This window comes from Neltuma alba, unplaced genomic scaffold (assembly GCF_004799145.2).
Source record: "Neltuma alba isolate B1F8T4 unplaced genomic scaffold, ASM479914v2 tig00002069_pilon, whole genome shotgun sequence".
NCBI lineage: Eukaryota > Viridiplantae > Streptophyta > Magnoliopsida > Fabales > Fabaceae > Neltuma > Neltuma alba.
The window spans coordinates 33,895-55,258 of NW_021632728.1; the positions used below are offsets into that span (position 1 = coordinate 33,895).

Sequence of the window (21,364 nt, forward strand, 5' to 3'; positions counted from 1 at the left end):
GCATAACCTTTAGCGCCACTCTCTTGAATGGCTTCTTTTATGTTTTCTGCGAGAAAACCAAATTGCTCCGCCGCCTGGCTTCTGCATTTGCGCCGAGTTTTCCAATAAGTTCTCTCGCAGTCCCAAATACTCAAACCCTTGGAGTCATAATCTTTACTCACCTAGTGGGTATGTTCTTTCCGCTTAACATGCACTGTCTTTTTTTCTTTGCCCCCTTCTGCCATTCTTTACGTTAGCTGCTTACTTGTTTTGTTGTATTTCATTATATACTACTTACTGCTTCGGTTAAAGCCTTTTGAAAATTACTGAGCATATAGTTCGTAATTTTCATTCATATTGCTTCTGATTGCTGTGATTCCTGCATTGGGTTGGAGCTTCTCATGTACCCATAGGCGAAAACGGGTTAACGAAGTGCTTTCTTCAGTAGGAAAGTGCTTTTTTCTTGTGGGACGCATATGTAATTAGTGTAGTGGGTTATGTGAGTTGTGCTTCATGAAAATATTCATTTTTTTGTATGTTGATTATATTTTGGGGAGGTTTTTTGATGGACAACTTGTTTTCTTTTCCCCTTACTTTCAGGTTTGCTCGGGTGAGGAGAAAATGCTTGTGTTGTTCGAAACGCCGGCGGGCTTTGCCCTTTTTAAGGTGCTTGATGAAGGGAAGCTTTCTACAGTAGAGGTAATTATTCGAATAATGTTGAGAGAACGAAAACTTGCATGGAGGTTATTTTTCTTTCAATTTGTCGCAAGCTAATCAAGGGTCCTCGTGATTTTGGTCTCATTTGCAGGCCTGCCTATACAAAATGTTTTTCTTTTCCCTATGCTGTCTTAGTTTTACTTTTGAAAACTGCGTGTCCTTCAATGAAAAACTCTGTTAAAGTTGGGTTGCTACCGTCGTTTTACGTATTCAATAACACCTTGGGTTTGAGTTCAGGTTGCGACCATACTCAAACAGCAATTCGATAACTGCCATTTGATACTTGGGTTTTTCTTGTTTACGCATCAATTCTGGCATCCGTGAAAGATGGCATGTTTCTCTATTTCATATCTCTTTCTTTCACACTGAATCTTCCTTTTCCAAGAAGAAAGAAGGACATGCATGTTTTGGAAGACTTGGGACGATACAAATTGCTGGTTTTTATTTAGAAGCTTAAGCTTGTCTAGGTTCCCGCTAAATCTGATGATAGTTTAGATATGAATATATCCTTTTTACCTTTCCAATTTTGCTTACCGTTTAAGCTTTGGTCTGATTGTTCTGTTATATGAAATATTTTTATGCAGGACTTATGGAAGGAATTTTCCAGTGTAGATGCGGCTAGAAAGGTTCTATTTCTTTGCCTATATGCGCTGACTATATTATTGTTATGTGTGCTTAAATTTTTAAATGACCTGTGAAGTTTACCATGCATTGCATCCCATTAGGTGGTCAAGTTAAAAGCATTTTCTAAGTTTGAGAACACGTCTGAAGCTCTGGAGGCTGCATCCTTGTTAATTGAAAGTAAAGCTAGTAAAGGCCTGCGCAAGTTTTTGCGTGCCCATTGTGAGAATGAAACCTTGGCTGTTGCTGACTCAAAGCTTGGGAATATGATTAAGGACAAATTGGTATGACTGCTAATCACCAGTGGAAACGTCTGATAACAGTTTATTTTACTCAAGTACTGTAATTTAACAACAATTATGATTGCAGAAAATAGAATGTATCCACAACAATGCTGTCATGGAGTTAATGAGAGGTGTAAGGAATCAGTTGAATGAACTGATACATGGTCTTGCTGTGCAAGATATGGCACCAATGAGCTTGGGTTTGTCTCATAGCTTATCAAGATACAAGCTGAAGTTCAGTGCAGATAAGGTATGCTTCATCTTGGTTTAAACACAGTGACCTAGTTTTGTTTCTTTTTCTGTTCTTGGCCTTTGAATACGCTGCTGGCACTGGCAGGTTGGCATGTTAGTCATCTGCTTGCTTCATCGTGCCAAAATGTTAACTATTTGATGTAGGATGATTCATTTTAGAAATTCTATTTCCTTTTTTTCTCACTGTGGTCCTTGATTCATAATATAGATAGATTATAGATATTTAAAGAATTTTTTTCCCCCAAAATACTAGTGAGATATTGTGTTTTTCTAATCAACTATGAATTATAAAGTATATTGCTAGATAATCGAGACTTATTTATTTATTAAATCTGGTGTGTGATTAAGATGCAGTGTTTTGTGGAATTTATAGCTCTATCTTATTTTTTGATGTACAAGTACAATCCCCTATGATCACCTTCAAAGACAGATTTAAAGAATAATTGTTGGTTTTAAAACTTGCTGGATAATTAAAAATGTTGGGCGTTTAAACTTCAAACTATCTTTGTAATATGTTAAATATCTGGTTTCAGCATTTCTTTCATGTCTTTCTAAATTTCTGCTAGCTTAAGCGTTAGTTCTTTGGTGAAATACCATAATTGTATGTTGCAGAACTCAATATTCTGTGATGGTAAGATGGGGCTTTCGGGAACTCCTGTTGATGTTCCTCACTTCAAGTTCAATTTATTTTAAAAATTGTCTTTCATGTTTTAGTTCATTTCATTCTGTCATTATGGCATTAGGAATTTGACATTTATTGATTTTGAATTTTTTTAACTTAAATAATAAAATAGTGAAATATTATGTCACGTAGCTGTTGGCTGAATGTAATATTCCATTTTTCAGGTGGATACCATGATTGTTCAAGCCATTGGTCTTCTTGATGACCTTGATAAAGAGCTAAATACATATGCCATGAGGGTTCGAGAATGGTATGGTTGGCATTTCCCCGAGCTTACTAGAATAATACAGGACAACATCCAGTATGCAAAAGCAGTCAAACTGATGGGTGATCGCACTAATGCTGCAAAGCTTGATTTTTCTGAGGTAGGATTTGTCATTGGTTATGTTGTTTATCCTGTCACAGTCTTCGTTCACTTGCATGTCTTCTCTGCTGCATTGAATTTTATTTGTTATTGTGGTTAATTCTAATGATCAATAATCTCATTAAATCCTTTATTGTTGCAACATGTGGTGTAGTACAAATATCTGTGTAACTGTTTTTATTAAATTGCTTGGAACCAAAATTTCATAAATGAATCGTATTATAAGTTCTGTTCATGTGAATGTCACAGATCTTGCCTGAGGAAGTTGAGGCCGAACTGAAAGAAGCGGCTATGATATCCATGGGAACTGAAGTTGGTGAGCTTGACTTGTTGAATATTAGAGAACTATGTGACCAGGTTTTGTCTCTTTCAGAGTACAGAGCACAGCTATATGATTATCTTAAAAGCAGGATGAACACTATTGCACCCAATTTGACTGCTCTTGTTGGGGAGCTTGTTGGTGCTCGCCTTATTGCTCATGGTGGTAGCTTACTCAATCTTGCAAAGCAGCCAGGGAGTACTGTACAGATTCTTGGTGCTGAAAAGGCTCTCTTTAGGGCCCTTAAGACGAAGCATGCTACTCCAAAATATGGCCTTATTTATCATGCATCATTGATCGGTCAGGCAGCTCCAAAGTTCAAGGGGAAGATTTCCCGGTCCCTTGCTGCGAAGGCAGCATTGGCAATTCGATATGATGCTCTTGGAGATGGTCAAGATAATTCCATGGGATTGGAGAACAGAGCCAAGGTACTTGTGCTATCTTCTCAAATTAGTTCTACTTCTACTGTCATTTGCTGCCATTTCTTATGAATATTTTCATACAGCTTGAAGCACGCTTGAGGAATCTTGAAGGCAAAGAACTAGGTAGATTTGCTGGTTCAGCTAAAGGAAAGCCGAAGATAGAAAGTTATGACAAAGATCGGAAGAAGGGAGCCGGAGGCTTAATTACTCCTGCTAAGGTATGATGCTTAATTAATTAGTTATATGTTAAAGTATGCACCATAACTTTTTTTTCCAATATGTTGACTTTTGTGTTTTATGTAGACATATAATCCTAGATCTGATTCTACTCTCGGTCAAACTCGTCATGGTGCTCCTATGGACGAGGAAATGCAAGAGCCTCCTGTTGCTGAAGAAAAGAAAGAAAAGAAGAAAAAGAAGAAAGAGAAAAGCAAAGAAGATGCCGCCTTACAAGTTGATGGGGACGCTGACAAGGAACCAGATGAAACGGAGACTGTGAAGAAGGAGAAGAAGAAGGAGAAGAAGAAACGTAAGGAGTCTGCTGAGGATGGCCAGGTGAAGGCTGATGAGGATGATGCTGATGCTGGGGAGAAGAAGAGAAAGAGGAAAAAGCATGCTGAGGCTGATGATTCTGCTGAAGCTCCTAAGAAAAAGAAGAAAGATAAAAAGAAGAAAAGTGAGGAATAGAATGTAACAGAGTGTGTCGATATGCAAATGCCATGTTGGTTTAAGGATAATGATTCTCTCTCCCGCATGTCACGGGTTCGACAATAAAGAAGAAAAATGCAACAGATTTTGGCCACTCATTTTCCTCATCAGATATGGCTTGACAAAGCTTTGAATCCTAGAGGCATCTGGGTGTTTTAAATTGTAGAATTTTCATTTTTGATCTTCCAGTGCTAGTGTGATATCTAAATTTATTTTGTTGTTGTCCCGTGCATCTATTGAGATTCTCTTGTTTCAGACTACCGGAAAAGAAATATTTATGCTAATCATAGGATGGTATGTAACATGATTTTGTGTACCCTCGTATCTATCTTGCCAGGTATATCATTAGGTTCTTCAGTAGAGACGTGCGTGGAAGAGCTTTTTTGAGCACTGAAAATCATTTGCCTTTAGATTGTAAAGAACTCATATTTGCCATCCTTTTGCTTTCCTTCCAAGTTTTGATGATTTTTAAAAAATTGAACTTCAAGTAGGTCAGTCATTTTTATTAAAGCCACATTAATTTAGCGCTTTTATTCGGAGTTTAACACGAAGCCGGCGATCTGAAACCACATTAAAGTTGTATACAAGTGGGATAGAACATGGTCTGAAAAAGGAAAGGTAAGTCAAATTAAGTTTTAATGAACAAGTTTGAGTTTCACACAGCACGCTCACGATGAAGTTTCCATGTTCATCAATTCGTTTGATATTTTCTGAAGCAAACCTAGCATGATACTTTCATGGTTCAGCTACTCATATGTCACCCACACAAATAACGACGCCATTTTTATTCATTGATTAATTTTAATTCACACAGCCATTTCGTTCTTCAATCCATAATACAGATACAAACATAGAAGAGATCATAAATAAGAGGGTGGCCATAGGAGGACTTCAACTGTAATACAGGGACATGGTACAAGAATCTCATGGAGGAGAAATTGGCTTTTGAGCTGGAAGGGGCTTCTTAAATTTTGGAGGAAATGGTATTTGGGGGATAGGTTTCCTGAATAAAGACTCTTTCAACTTCAGTGATTCTGGAGCAAGGAGTAATGAGTCTTCCTTTACCGATGGAATTGGTTTTAGAATAGGTTTCTTATCTTCTGAAATTGGTTTCTCTGTTGCTGCAATTGGTTCTGAAATAGGCTTTTCAAACTTAGGAATTGGTTTATTTGCTGCTGGAATTGGTTCTGAAACAGGCTCTTCAAACTTTGGAATTGGTTTGCCTGCTACGGGAATTGGTTCTGAAATAGGTTTTTCAAACTCTGGAATTGGTTTCTCTACTGGAATTGGTTCTGAAATAGGCTTTTCAAACTCTGGAATTGGTTTCTTAACAATTGGAATTGGTCTTGGAATAGGCCGTTTGAATAATGGAAAAGGCAGGAATTTTGAGTTCTTCATATATGGAATGGGTTTTAAAGCAGGCCTCTTAAATTCCGGGATCAGTACATGTTTTGGCTTCTTCATGATTGGGAATAGATTCTTAAAGAAAGGAATTAGTAGAAAATTTGGCCTCCTAACCGTTTGAACTGGCTTCTCTTCAAAAATTGGAATTGATGTCTTTGGTGAAAGCCTTTGAACATCTGGAATTCTGGGAGGGACTTTGATAAATGGCTTCTTCAATATTACATGTTTCGATTGGAGAGGCTTCTTGCTAAAAGGCTTTTTGATTGATTTGAACTTGTCTTCTTCAATGTGATTTACTGAGCCTGTGCTTCCCAAGTTTCCATTTTCTGGCTTCCCTTCATTCTCTGCATGAAGAAACTGATAAGAACCATAATATATGCTCCTTTCATCTATACTTTTAGTCTCCATGTTTTCACTTGATAATAAATTTAGTTAAAACTGATTTAAAGTTCTTATAATTTACTATTTTGTAGTCATAAATCATGCGTAATTAGATCAACAAAATTACTTCAAAAGATTGTAATGATAAAGACTGAATTAAAAATAAAGGTTCAAAACCTTGAAATGCTTGAGTTGCAGAAGATTCAGAATTAGCAGAGCAAAATTGTACAGTAACAAAGAAGAACACCCAAATGAGCATAACTGCAGATTGAAAGCCAGGAAGCTTCCCCATGATTGATCTTCACTCTCAAGAACACTAATTCTGAGTTAATGAGTTTCAGAAGTAAACCTTATGGTATATATAGCTACACTGTAACTGTTTAAGTGGCCTATCTGCTTCATTTCTAACATTTTAATGAACAGTACACTCATGAGTCATGAAGAGTTTATCAATTAATTAGGTTGGGTTTTGGTAAGATTTGTTTGGTTAAGATGAACAATGAGATGGTGATGATTTAGGAGGGTTCATTTATTAATTAAGTTTCTCTATCTGTCAGGTAAATAATCTGCATGTAAGCTCCTGTTTGCTTCCCTAACTTCATTCTTAAGTGGCCAATTCTGTGAACAGTTTAGAATGAAAGTAAGTTTTTTTTTTTTCGTTTTTTTTTTAGAGGCAAATTCTTTCAACCTATATATAACCGAATGTACATGGTTAAAATTTCATGAATTAACTGTGCGCTATCTAGAATAGGAGAAATGTTCTATCATGTTACTCTCTCTAATTCTTAATATAAGAATTATTTAATTAATTTAGATAAATTAATAGAGGTAAAAAAATTAGTTAATTATAACAAATATGACATTATCTTCCTTAAATACCTTTATATAACGTTAGATTATATATCAGTTTATCAGTTAGATAAATTTGTTTGAAAAGAATAATAAATATGACAGATCAAATGAATTAAGATCTTATATTTAAAATTAAAGTCAGCTCCTCAACTACTTCTTGTATCTGGGAGCTGACAAACTGTTATTTTTGTTGATGAATGATATGATCTGGTATACATTTTATGATTTGCACTTTTGGCTTTTGCTAACTAAACTAGGACTCTATGGCATAAACTCTAAAAAATGAATTATGACATTTGTAACTCAAATAATTTGATTTATCATGAATTTTATGCCATATTTATTTGTCATCAATATTGCCAAGGAGGACAACACAGAAATTGAAGATCAATAAAGTCAAGTTCATTTTAATTAACTTTATAAAATTTATTTTACCCACATTTTGAAGAGTGACCATTAATTTCTCTTTATTCGACAATGTTTTTTTTTTGGCGGAAACTCGCTTGCCTTTATGATGTGGATAAAAAACTTCTTATTTTCTTAATTAAAGTATATGATAATTAGTAAGATATTTAATTCTTTTAGACATAAGTTCACATTGATGTATGCACATAAAAGTTGGCCAAAAAAAAAAAGTATGCACATAAACACATTCCCCTTGTTTTTTGTTGGAAGCAGGTAATATAAAAATATTCTAATATCCCTTGCACACTAACTTGGGCCATAAATTAACTATTAGAGATATTATAAAAATTATAATATAATTATTAATATTGAAATCATCAGCCAGCATATTATTACATATTTAAAGAATAGCTAAGATTAAAAAGGAAATAAAAAGTGGTACAAACTATACATAATTAGTATTATCAGGGGACAATTATTTGATTGGCATCATCTGGCTGCGTCTTTAAGTCTTAACTAACCGTAACATCAAAGCAAGCATCACAAAGCCAGCAGCAGCAAAGGGCAAACAAGCTGCAATATCACAAAGTACAGATTATAATCATTCAAATTAATTAGTTCATGAAAAAAGTTAAATAATCTAATCAAATTAATTCTATTTTTCCAATAAATATTTTTGGTATTAAATTTCATTTCTTTACTTTTCATATAGGGAAGGAAAATCGTCCTTCATTTTATATTGAAGACATATCAAAGAGGGTTTAGGAAAATATAATAGCCCATAATAAACATAAATTTAATTATATGGTATGCTAAAAATATTATAACACGTTACCAATCGCTGTTGGTCTTAGTAGAAGAATTTTTTATAGCTTAACTATGAGGTTTCAAGTTTAAATTCATATGAACACATAGAAGAACTATCTTAATTAAACCCGACAATACTCGAATCTAACTCAACCAGATAGCCATATAAAAATATATTATAGTATAAATAAAATGAAAAAGAAATAATTAAGGTTACCATCCTTCAATGAAGCCCCTTTTTCCTTTCTTCTTCACACAAGGGCAAGACTTGTTTCTTCCTCCACCTGTCAAGTATATTAGCACCTCACACCTTAATAAATAACTTGACCAAAATTCCAGAGGGGAAAGAAGTTAATCTCAGTGCAAATAAACTGATACTCTATAGAGAGATAGATATATATATATATATATATCTCTCAGTTCAAATGGAAATATTTTTTTGGCCAAAAATGGAAAGATTTAATATTTGAAATTTGTGAATAAAAAAAATTAAAGAAAAGAAGAACACCTGGTTGATGCTGATTGTGAATAGCTCTATCCTGCTCCATCTAAGAACTCCACTCGATTAATTAAGCTTGTGGTCCTCTCTTATATATTCTGACTGTCTCCTTTATGTTTGATGCAATTTAAGGTCTCACACACACACACACACACACACACATTATAAATATAATATAGTATGTGATTGTTGATTTTGGCCATACACTTGTCCAGAATCAGAACCTAACACCTTCATCAGTTAATTTATGTTTTGGAGAATCCTATGCCTCTTTTTACTCCATATATGTCAATGACTAATGAAAGGATTAAAGTTAAAGATTATTCTGCATCAAATTATAAATCTCTTTTTCAGAAAAAAAAATTACTTGGTTTTATAATTCTTTTAATAAATTTAATAATAAATACCCATGAACAAACGCTAATGTTGTATTTTGTCCATATACAGGTGTCTATCACTCTAACTCTTATGATAAAGCATTTTTAACCACTTCATCAAATTAATAAAAAGCAGTTAAGTCATTAATTAATGAGATTTTAAATAGGGACAATTTTAGAAAAACATAATTAATATTCTATTTTGTGCTTATAATAAGGATGACTTTTATTTTTTTTCAATAAAATGTCTTATAATAAGTGTCAGAATAATATATATATATATATATATATGATAGTGGGAGTCTATAGGTTTTTTTGGGTTAATATAATCTCTGATTCTTTTAGTTTGCTTTCATTTTGGTAAGTTTGGATTCCTCAAAAAACAAAATGATTTAAACTTTTATGCGATTATAGGGACCAATGTTATAAATGAAAAGAAACTTAAAGAATTAAAACTTATGATTTAAAATTTGAGGGACCAAAATTAAAATGAAAGTAAACTTGAAGGGTCAAAGTTTGTATTAACCTGCTTTTTTTTTTTTTTTAATATATACCATCATCCGGTATCAAACGTTTTTTTCTTAGATCCTATATTAAATATAGGAATAATCGACTAATTTAATTAGAGATTTGTGTTTGAGTTTAAAGAAATCTAGCAGGATCTTATGCCATAAGACTAACCCTGTGATGGTGGAGTCCATTGGTTTTTTAATCATGGAAATTGTGGATATGTTTAGAGAATCATGTACATCTTTTGGCCCCAGGTGTCACTTGCTAATGAAAGGATTGTGCTTAAAGATAATTCTGCAATATTATTGTTGAAAAATTAAATACTCCTGCGATTTTTAATATAAGATTTATTTAACTAACTTGATTAGATTTAAAAAGTTAGGTAAGTTAATTATAAAAATATGACATGTTTTTCTCAAAACACCATAATCATTTTTCTTAATATCCTCCATTCTTTAGGAGTAATTTTGAAAAAGTTAATAAATATGAAAAATAAGTCTGATATTTAGGATCAAAATTAACTTAATAATTATGTCGTATATTAAGAACCGGAGGAGTAATAAATATACCTAAAATTCATATTATCAATCAAAACATTGTTTTTTTTAATTCTCAAGTGCTCTGTCAAATGAAGAAAACCTAGAGAGAGAGTGGAGAATTTGATACTAAAAGCAAAAAAAAAAAAAATTTGTTATAAAGTGATAAAATAATATTTCTCATATGATGTCAGCTTTAATATGTAAGACGCGCAGACAAATTTGATTCCTTCATATGATAATTTAATGGTAATATATAATACTCCTCTTGTCCTTAATATAAGACCCAATTTTTGAGTTAGTTTTGATTCTAAATATAAGACCCATTTCTTATATTTATCAATTTTTCTAAATTACCCCTATAGATACTCTCACAACCATAGTCAAATAGAAGAGGAAGAGAGGTATTAATAAAGATGATTATGGTGTTTTAGAAAAATATGTCACTTTTCTTATAATTAACTTATCTAACTTTCTTAATCTAATCAAATTAGTTAAATAGGTCTTATATTAAAAATTGGAGTAGTAATAAATAGCACATCATTAAGGCATCGAAACAAAAACAAGAAACTGAGTCCAAACACCCCCAGAAGGGTATATATGGAAGTTGCTAGCTGACTTTATTAATCCATTTTAGAAATAGAATTGAATTGAATTGATGATCCATCAAATAAGTGCTTGATTTTTTGAAAAAAAAATCTTTCAGATCATCTAAAACTTTTTATTCCAACTAATCCTTATTTAGTACTCTTTCGATTCTTAATATAAGGCCTATTTAATTAATTTGATTAGATTAAGGAAGTTAGGTAAGTTAGTTAATTATAAGAAATACATGTTTCCCCTAAAATACCATAATCATCTTTCTTAATATCCTCTCTCCCTCTTCTACTTGATTTTGATTGAGAGAGTATCCATAATGGTAATTTAGGAAAAATTAATAAATATGAAAAATAAGTCTTATATTTAATACTAAAATCAATTCAACAATCAGGTCCTATATTAAGAACTAGAAAAATATTTATTACAGTAACCTTCGGGAGTATTTGGTATTAGACAAAAATGCTTTTAAAAAACATTTTTTTCATAAATCAAAACAAACTTATTCACATATTTACTATAAAATCACTTTTAAAATCATAGTTTGATTTCTATCCAAATAGTCCTAAAATTTGATCATTCAAAATCTTATTTGAATGGTTTAAATTTACAATTTTTAATTCGTAATTTTTTTCAATGATAATTTTTTTTATAAGCGTCAATTATGAGATTCTTTTTATTTTAAATTTTGTACATATTAAAATACAAAAAACATTTAAATTGAATTTGAACAATCCAAACTCAATCTAGATGATCCAGATTAAGATCAATAATCTATGCTAATGCTACTTTCGGTTCTAATTATAAAATTGAGTTGTTAATATATTATGATTTATCGTCATTTTTTGCACCAAATCTTTAATGTACTCTTCTAGTCTTATCTATAAGGCAGAGAAAAGATATTTTTTTATCCTATTTGTAGGGTACTAAAAGTAGTTTTTTATACGAATATTTAATTTTACCCTTCATTTATTATTTATTGACTTCGTTTATATGTTAAATAGGAATAAAGTTAAAAAATTGTTAAATTTTAAATGAGAATTAATGAGGTTTAAGGATTTCCTTAGTCTATGTAAAACATGTTGGAAGTGATTGAAGAGTAATCTTGTCATTATAATATTAGGAATTTGTGGGATTTTTTAATGATTAATTGCTTATATGAAAATGTACATTAATTTTTTCAAATTTTAATAAATTGAGATGAGAATTCTAAAAATGAAAATAGAATAAAATAATATGGAAAAAATATTAGTTGAAAAATTCCTAAAAATTTAAAAGTATCAAAGAAATAAGCAAAATGCATTTCTTATGAACAAAAAAATGAATTAAATGATCAGCTCAAAACTATTATATTGCACAAAATCAGGGCAAAAGCCCAATGTTTATTTCCTTGATAATGAAAAAAAAATAAAGCTGAACAAGAGTTGATTTAATTGGTAAGGTGTCGATCCATAACTCATAAGGTGATGAGTTTAAACCCTGCTATCGATACGAAGACTTTGTTAGTGGATGACTTGTAAGTATTTCTGTAAATATTTTCTGAGCTTAGAAACATGCTATTTAAAAAAAAAAAAAAAACGCTCAACCCTTGGCCCAAAAGAAAAGGCCTAATCTTTACTGTCTTCTTCGGCCGACCTTTGCCATCGTCTCAAGGTTTGTAATTTGGTGGGAGTCGATCCTTCATGCTGTAAATTCTCAATCCTTGTAACCAAGGAAATGGTGGCTATGTTTAGAGAATCGTGTGCCTCTTCACTCCCAGTGTCAATAACTAATGAAAAGATTAGGTTTAAAGATGATTATGCAATATGCAATATCTTTTTTTATTGGGGAATTTTAATAATAAATACACCTAAAATTCATATTATCGATCAAAACAATTTATTTTTTAATTCTTAAGTGCTCTGTCAAATGAAGAAAGCCCAGAGAGAAAAAGTGGAGAATTTGGTGCTAAAAGTGGAAATATTTTTAGAATTTGTTCTTTCACACTTTATTCTTCCTTCCTGTTTTTTCTACATTTGATTAAATAGATTTCAGATTTTGCCATTTCACAGCTTGAGTATGTACATTTCAGAGGAAGGAAATGTTAACATACGTGAATAAAAATAATTCTTCAACAATTCCATTATTATTTACAGGCAAGGGCGGGTTTTACCACAGCCTAATGCTTAGCTCTCATGAACATTCCAACTTGCAAAACCAACTTACATATGAATCGTATTTGGATTACTTCTATGTTTCATGAGACAATTTTGTTTTTCATATGTTTACAATGCAAAATAAGCCAAACCAAACACTCTAACATGACTTAATTACCCATATAGTTTAGGTTAAGTGATGAGTTGGCCTAGTAAAAAGAAATTGATGATGACGACGACGACAACATTACCTGTAACTATATTATCATAGCAAAAAAACTTGTATTAATTTTCCATGAAATGCTGATTCTTATGCTGAAAATGCTTTATCCCTCTAGCCCAGCTAAGAGTTGTTTGATATTTTCCTTTTACTTACACATACAAAAGTTTTCCCATACTTAATCCAACACTTTCTAATCTACAGTACTATCTCGGTCATTAATATAAGACCCTATTTGACTTTTATTTTAGTTCTAAATATAAGACCCCAATTCACTTTGTCTCTCATATTTATACTTTTTTTTTCAAAGTAACCCTTCTAACAATGATAATTCTAGTCAATACACTTGATTAGTAAGGATATTTTAAGAAAAATAACACCTATTTAGGACAAATAACTAACTCAACTTACTTCCTTAATCTCCTCAAATTAGTCAACTGGCTCTTATAATTAGGACCGGAGGTAGTATTAAATAACAGCACACATTTTTTTTTTCCCTTAATACTTGCAAACAGATTATCTCAGAATGATAGCTGATGCAAATTTATATGATGTCTTGTTATCAAAATGCTTGTTTTCTAAGTAACAGTCATTTAATTTTTGGTACTGCTTATCTATTTAGACACAAACATTGTCGGGCTTCAAAGAGATGGTGTGGGTACATGCCATTTTATGGGCAGCAGAACATGTTTTCATTAATATTACGTTATTACCCTCCTCTATACAGTAGTGAAATACTTCCTGTGTACTAAATATAAGAGTTAAATATAAAAAGATTATTTTAATATTAAATATAATATTTTAATCCATTTTGTTTTCCTCTAAAATTATCCTTTTTTTCCAAAATATATAGTGGCTTCTATCATGAGTAGTTCTTTTTTTTCTCCCTTTCCAATACAATCTATTATCATAAGTAGTTCTAATACACATGATTAAAAACAATAATTTAGAAAAATAAATGTACATTTGTTAGTAATGAATAATTTAATTGATTTTTTAATATACACAAATTATTTATATGTATTTTTTATATTATCTCTGATTCTAATTATCAACCTCATTTACAAACTACAAATGAGGTATTAAAATTAGGATGTCAAGTTAGTATTAAAAATTGATATTTGGAGGGAAGTAGTTAGTTGGCAAACCCCTTGTGCTCAAGTTAAAAATAACCGACACAACATTGTAAATTTGATTCTTAAAAATGAACATGTTTCATGTAATATCCTAAATTTTATTTTAAGATTTTTGAAAATCATAATAATAAATAATATAATAATATTTTATTATTATAATAAAATAATAATATTTTAATATTTAAAAAAAAAGGTAACAACTTTCCACCGAATTCGGTGGAAAGTTGAAACATTGAAAGAAAAAGAAAAACTTTAGAAAAGAGAATTAAATGAAGGAAGAAAATTGAAAAAGCTAGTTTGGAAAATGAATGATAAAAGAGAAAGTAGGAGGCAAAAGATGATGGAGCGTGAGAGAGAGGAAAAGAGAGAAAGAACGCGGGAGAAAACGAGCAGAGCTGCAGTCATTTTGAAAGAAAGAACAAACTTTAAAGATAATTTAAGTACACAAATATATTTTCTTTTATCAAACTTTCTTTATGAATATTTCTTATATATTTTAAACTTCCTATTGACAATATTACTGTAGTAATTAGAGAAAATTTTGAGACTTATATGAGGGATAAGTCTTGAGTTTTGGTAATAGATAACTATAGAAATTTAGAGATAAATGAGTTGTTAATTTTAATCAGTTTAGATTTATCAATTTATTAGTTTTTAATACTTAAATTAATTTTTCTAGTTGAAAAATCTGTTATATATGATTTATATTATATTTTTACCGATTAAATTTAAGTTAAATAATTTATTTGAGTTGTTTGACATATTATTGAGATTTTATTTAGTTTAGTTTTATTCATTGGGTAACCAGAGGTTTTAAAATAATTATTTTAGCTAAAAATTTTATTATTTGTGGAAAAATATATATTTATCTGATAGTTATACCGTTAAAATTTTAATTAGATTATTTATTTATAAATATTTGAAGTATTATTGAATTTTTGATGGTTCGATTTGAAGTTTAAATTTTAAATGAGATTTTTAGAATTTAGAACATAATAATTCCATATTTTGAAATTTTGGAAAATTCTTTTTAGAGTAAATAATTTGGGATGTAAATAAATATTTTGGGCTTGTTAGAAAATTATAACTTGGTTCTGAAATACTTAATTTTTGGGTTATAAAAGTTACGAGAATTTAGAATAAAATTTAAATTAAATTAGAAATTTAAATAATATATATAAGCTTAATTAATTAATTAATTAGCTTATATTAATATGTGGTTATATTAATTGTGTAGATTAATTATTGGTTGAGCAAAGAATTGACCTTGTGGTAATCTTTTTTATTGTTTTGGCGAGAGGTAACAACTTTCCACTTATTGTATGTGCTAATATGTTGTTTGTGAGTATTTTGCTATTTTAGAATAATAATGTTCTATTTGGAACTTGAGCAGATACATTATACCTTTTGAGCTATGAAAATTGTCTTGTGGAATTTTTGGAATTATGATTGAGAAGTTTGGAAAAATATCTGATCTATATCTTATGGATATGTGTTGAGAAAATACTGAGACATTTTTTGTTATATTTGTGAATGATTAGTTATTATTTGGATTTTGAATTGAGTCTTATCCTACCATATAGTAATACCGCCATTGGTGCACATTGGTTTACTTTTTTTATCCCCCATAGTGAGGGATAGGCTCTTATAGCTTTTTATTTGTCCCCTAGTGTGAGAGACAGGCCTATAGGTCTGATTGATCCACGTAGTGATGGATAGACTTATATGACTTGTGTGTTAGTCCCATAATGAGGGTTTGGATAATTGAAATTATATTTCTATAGATATATCTATATTTCTCAAGAATTAATAACTGTTCCACTTGACATTTTACGAACACATGTTAGTATATATGATGAGTTGGAAAGTTGGTTACTGAGGTGTTTATCTCACCCTGTGGTTTCTACTATCTTCAGGTGATAGTTCAGGTGTGGTGGCCCATCAGAGAAGGCTCCGGAGGCATAATATGCTGTTGTAGCTTATATAGCCTCGCTCCTTTTTGTTTTATGTGCTGGTTGATTATATATTGCCACACTGGGTTCATCTACTTTAATATTGTAAACTAATACTTTTAATTACTACTATCTGAGGTGAGAGGACTGTTAGAAGGCCAGAGTCCTCTAAAACTCTGCATCTGACACTCTTATAAAATGTTGATTTTTGATTAATAGACTCCATAGCTTATATTAAAACGATCTATCAGTTTGTATGTTTGAAAATATAAGTTTGATTTAGGTTATTGGTTAAATGATATTTCTGGATTGTGGAAATCTAAGACTCAAGTTAACGATCGACGTTACTTGTAATATAAGTTTATTTCTTTTAACAATGATAGTGATTTTAAAATTTTAAGATTCTTTTTCTATTATAATTAATTTTTTAAATAAATTATTTAATTTAATCTAATTGGCCTATAAAAAGGGGTTGTCACGTTTCACACATATATATAAAGTGAGAGAATAAGTACAACATGAGTGATGGCACCGAAATTAGTAAGATTCAAAGTTCTGTTGCCACTGAATAAACAGTAAGCATGCGAACTTAGAAGTTTTTTTTTTTACCAGCATGCGAACTTAGAAGTTGGAACCTCGTCATCTTCCCGACGAAGAACAAACCCAGAGAGAGATGATCAGATCAACAGTTTGTCACGTTACATTCCTCCTTTCCTTACTCTTCTGCTCCAGTTCAATTCTGTCCAGTGTGAACACTGACCTCCATGCTCTGCTCAAGCTCAAAGCTTCCCTGAAGGGGCCCAAAGCTTCCCCTTCTGCAATGGAGGATTGGAAGCCCTCTGCTTCTCCTACTGCTCACTGCAAATTCTCTGGAGTTACCTGCGACGACAATTTCACGGTTGTTTCTTTGAATATCTCGTTCCATCCCCTGTTCGGTTCCATTCCGCCGGAGATCGGCCTACTTGACAAGCTTGTCTCTCTCACGCTTTCCCAAGACAACCTCACCGGCGAGCTTCCCAAACAGCTCGCCAACCTTACGTCTCTGCAAGTCCTCAATGTTTCACACAACGCCTTCACCGGAAACTTCCCTGGTGAAGTCACTCTCAATATGACGGAGCTTGAGGTTCTAGACGCTTATGATAACAGCTTCAACGGGTCGTTACCGGAGGAGGTTGTGAGATTGAAGAAACTGAAGCAGCTCCTTCTCGCCGGCAACTACTTTTCCGGCGAGATACCAAAGAGTTATTCGGAGTTCGAGAGCTTGGAAATTCTGAAGCTGAATGAGAACAGCCTCAGAGGGAAAATCCCGGCGAGTTTAGAAAAATTGAAGAAGCTCAGGGAATTATATTTGGGGTACAGTAATGCGTACCAAGGAGGTATTCCACCCGAGCTAGGCACGATGAGCACGCTTCAACTGATCGATTTATCAAGCTGTAATCTCTCCGGGCAGATTCCACCCAGCTTGGGCAATTTGAAGAATGTGCAATTTCTGTATCTGCAAGTGAACAATCTCACCGGAACAATTCCACACGAACTCTCCGGTATGAATAGCCTCAAAGAACTGGATTTATCGATCAACGGCCTCACCGGAGCGGTACCTTCCAGTTTCTTCAAATTAACAAGGGAAAACCATATTGGAGGTACCTATACTTTCTCTCAATTTTTAATTTGGTACCTATGTGTTTTTTTTCCCTTTAATTAAACATTTAATTTATCTTTTTAGCAACATTAGCTCTTATAACTTTGTTCTATTGATATTTTTAGTCTCTACATAAGGATTAATGATGTTAATAAAGCAAAATTAAAGATTTAATTAACAACAAAAAACACATAGGTACCAAATTGAAAATTGAGAGAAAGTATAGGTACCTCCAATATGGTTTTCCCAATTAACAAACTTAACATTGATCAATTTGTTTGAAAACAAGCTTCATGGGATTATCCCGTCATTCATCGGCGAATTTCCGAATCTGGAAATCCTTCAGGTTTGGGGCAACCATTTCTCGTACAACTTGCCTGAAAATCTGGGCCGGAACGGGAAATTCAGGAAACTTGACGTCACAGGTAATCATTTCACGGGGCTGGTGCCGAGGGGTTTGTGTAAAGGAGGACGGTTGGAGATTTTCATTCTTATGAATAATTCCTTCGACGGTCCGATTCCAGAGCAGCTCGGTGAGTGCAAGTCTTTAGAAAAAGTTCGAATTTCTAATAATTTCTTCAATGGATCAGTTCCTCCTGGGTTTTTCAATCTTCCTTCCGTCACAATAATCGACCTGAGCAACAATAACTTATCCGGGGAGCTACCGTCGGATATGTCAAGCGGTGTTCTCGGAATTTTGGCACTTTCGAATAATTCGCTCACCGGTAAAATCCCTCCAGCGATCGGGAAGCTCCGGAGCTTGCAAACTCTGCTACTAGACATGAACCAATTTGTAGGCGAGATTCCCAAGGAAATGTTCGACTTGCAGATGCTTACGAAGATGAACATGAGCCACAATAACCTCACTGGTCGAATTCCTGACTCCATATCTCGCTGCGTTTCCTTAACGGCCGTCGACCTCAGCCGGAACATGCTGGTCGGAGAAATCCCGAGAGGAATCGAAAAAATAACGATCCTGAACATTCTCAACCTCTCAACGAACCATCTAACAGGCCCAATCCCAGAAGAAATGCGAAACATGACGAGCCTCACCACGCTGGATCTGTCCCACAACAACCTCAGCGGAAGAATCGCAAGCGGCGGGCAGTTCAGCGTCTTCTCCGGCGAGAGCTTCGCCAGGAACCCGAATCTCTGCTCCCCACAGGATCAGTCCTGCAAAACATCTTCTGCAATCACTTCGTTGCATGACATATGGCTTCCTCTTTACGTTTTGTTGATGACGACCACATTCATGAGGCCACTAGATTGAATCCTTCCCGCTCCCGGGACTGGAAAATACACGTAAAGAAAAGGTCTTTCAGCCGTAAATAAATATCTAAAACGTGGGTGTTTCTCTGATAATCGTGTGCCAGTGTAGATGAAGAACTTCGAGACGAAGAACTGCAGAGAGGAATGAATCTGAATTGGATAATGAGTTAAAATGTTAGATCATTTCATTTGTTGAATGTATTTTCAGATGTTGAATATAGGGCTTGCCTGGTTCTCCCCTGCCAAATCCTATGGACCAGCTTTAATGGAAACTCAGAACAACTAATTTAATTAATTTTTTTAATTTTTTTAAATTAGTTAATTAAATTTTATATTAAACACTAGAGGCATTTTAAGTTAGTTTTTGACATTCAATTTGTTTTTAAATATAAGTCTTTAATTTATTTTATCTTTTATATTTGTTATTTTTTTCAATGTAGTTATTGTAATAGTTGCACATATTAAAATTTTATTAAATGATAATTTTAGCTAATACACATCATTAGCGAATGTATTTTAAAAAAGATAATACTTATTTATTATAAATAACTAACTTAACTAATTTTTTAAATATAATTAAATTAATCAATTAGTTCTTATATTAAGGCTCAGAAGTGGTATTAAAAATTCTAAAGACTTGTTTTAAGGAAAAGTTATAATATAATGCAGCATCATATAAACAATTTAATTATTAAAAAAATTATTTATTGTTATTTTCTGCATTATAATACTGCGAATTTGTGATTTGTTTTAGTTATTGATTGCTTATTTGAAACTGCATGTTAATTTGGTTCTTGCGAAATTATAATATCTCCATCAACATAGGAGTTCAATATAACGAAATGAGCTAATTCCTCAAAGACAAACCAAAATTTAAATTCATGCTACAAGAATTATTTATATTTAACGTCTAACAATATCTTAAATATAACTGTTTTTAATTCGCAAAAAAAAAAAATTTCATTGTCAGCCCAAAGCTATGATATTGCCCAAAAACTGGGAGGTGAAAGCCCAATGTCTGTTACCTTCATAATAGAAGGAGAAAGCCCAATAATTGGCCCAAAACGAAAGCCTAATCTTCACCATCTCCTGACTGCTATCGACTCTTCCAATCTTTCGCAGATCTCGTCGCTGCTCCGGTTAAGAAGCAAGGGCTCTTCAGACATCATCGGCTCCACAAGTGCATGCTTTAGAGGGTTCGCGAGACTTGAGACCATGGGAAGCCGATTAGGAAGGAGGGTGGTTCACTTTGCAAATCTACCCATCAAGCTCCTCATGCCATCTTCCTTCACCAACATCACCGAAATTGCGCTTAAGACCATCCCTGCTGCTTCCAAAATCGAGATCAAGCGTGTCCTCGAATCCCTCTACGGCTTCGAAGTCGATAAAGTACGAACCCTAAACATGGAGGGCAAAAAGAAGAAACGCGGTGGTTTGTTGATTGCGAAGCCCGACTATAAAAAGGCCTACGTAAGCCTAAGGAACCCGCTTTCCATCTCGCCCGAGCTTTACCCGCTTCGCATGATCGAGGAGGAGAAGAAGCGGACCAACAAACAGTCCAGGTCCAGCGTCGTCGAGGAAGGCGAAACCAAGAGGCATTGGCTTGATCATCAGAAGGAAGGTGAGAGGTTCAAGCTCGATAAGGCTTCGAACGATAGAAGAGGAAATCGTGTTGATGGTGTTGTTAAGTTTCCCTGGAGCAGCATGAAGTCTGGTACTTTCAGTGCTAAGTAGAGTATAGAGAGCATTTCTTAGGCTTTTGAAATTTGAATGCCCAAAATCTTGCATTCCAAGTGCTTGTGGAAATTTCTTTTCCACATTTCAGCATGGAAAACGTATATGATCTTTTAGGCATCTGAATTTCATGGTTTAATCAAGTATTGATTATACTGTTGCTTGACATGGAAAATTGTAGAAGTCTTTTTTTCAGCATTGAAAATCGAAAAGAACAATACAGAACACGAACCAACAGAGTGCTACTGTAGTGTAGTCTGTATGATTAGTTAATAATCAAAGAAGAAATAACAGTTGCGCTTGAGTATGCTAATTTTGGTTATGAGTGCTTCAGTATAGCAGCATGTTTCATATATTCTGAATTGGTAGGGTTTCGATCTTTCAGATGCCATTGCATAAATTGAGTAAGATTTCTTCCCCATGTATAATGGGTGATGTATTGATGATTTTATAATTTATGTTCGACTATTTATTTAGTCATTTTTGGTAAAACTCAACGTACGTGAATCTTTGTTCGAGGCAATGTTAGTGGTAAGAGCGTGCAAAAAAACTGGTGGTGCGAT

The 21,364-nt window shown here is 32.9% G+C and overlaps 4 protein-coding genes and 1 long non-coding RNA gene across 5 annotated transcripts; 3 read left to right on the forward strand and 2 right to left on the reverse strand.

Annotated features, from left to right (window-relative positions):
- The first annotated feature begins 51 nt into the window (after positions 1-51).
- On the forward strand, positions 52-4,708 carry LOC114716531 (probable nucleolar protein 5-2). The gene is made up of 9 exons (XM_028901530.1): positions 52-168; positions 580-678; positions 1,281-1,322; positions 1,422-1,601; positions 1,687-1,851; positions 2,700-2,900; positions 3,149-3,646; positions 3,724-3,858; positions 3,944-4,708. Exons 2-9 carry the CDS (start codon positions 601-603, stop codon positions 4,325-4,327), a joined length of 1,683 nt encoding a protein of 560 aa, XP_028757363.1. The 5' UTR covers positions 52-168; positions 580-600; the 3' UTR covers positions 4,328-4,708.
- Positions 4,709-5,272: 564 nt separating this feature from the next.
- On the reverse strand, positions 5,273-5,812 carry LOC114716374 (proline-rich protein 4-like). The gene has a single exon (XM_028901380.1). The coding sequence runs from the start codon at positions 5,810-5,812 to the stop codon at positions 5,273-5,275; it is 540 nt and encodes a 179-aa protein (XP_028757213.1).
- Positions 5,813-7,665: 1,853 nt separating this feature from the next.
- On the reverse strand, positions 7,666-8,799 carry LOC114716348 (uncharacterized). Its single transcript, XR_003737617.1, has 3 exons — positions 8,706-8,799; positions 8,415-8,481; positions 7,666-7,963 (listed from the first exon to the last, which is right to left on the reverse strand). It is a non-coding gene; the product is annotated as an uncharacterized LOC114716348 (long non-coding RNA).
- Positions 8,800-16,684: 7,885 nt separating this feature from the next.
- On the forward strand, positions 16,685-19,332 carry LOC114716384 (receptor protein kinase CLAVATA1-like). The gene is made up of 3 exons (XM_028901391.1): positions 16,685-16,699; positions 16,785-17,753; positions 18,025-19,332. Exons 1-3 carry the CDS (start codon positions 16,685-16,687, stop codon positions 19,066-19,068), a joined length of 2,028 nt encoding a protein of 675 aa, XP_028757224.1. The 3' UTR covers positions 19,069-19,332.
- An 856-nt stretch (positions 19,333-20,188) lies between these two features.
- Positions 20,189-21,114, forward strand: LOC114716511 (uncharacterized). Its single transcript, XM_028901511.1, has one exon. It carries the CDS (start codon positions 20,283-20,285, stop codon positions 20,799-20,801), a length of 519 nt encoding a protein of 172 aa, XP_028757344.1. The 5' UTR covers positions 20,189-20,282; the 3' UTR covers positions 20,802-21,114.
- Positions 21,115-21,364: the final 250 nt, after the last annotated feature.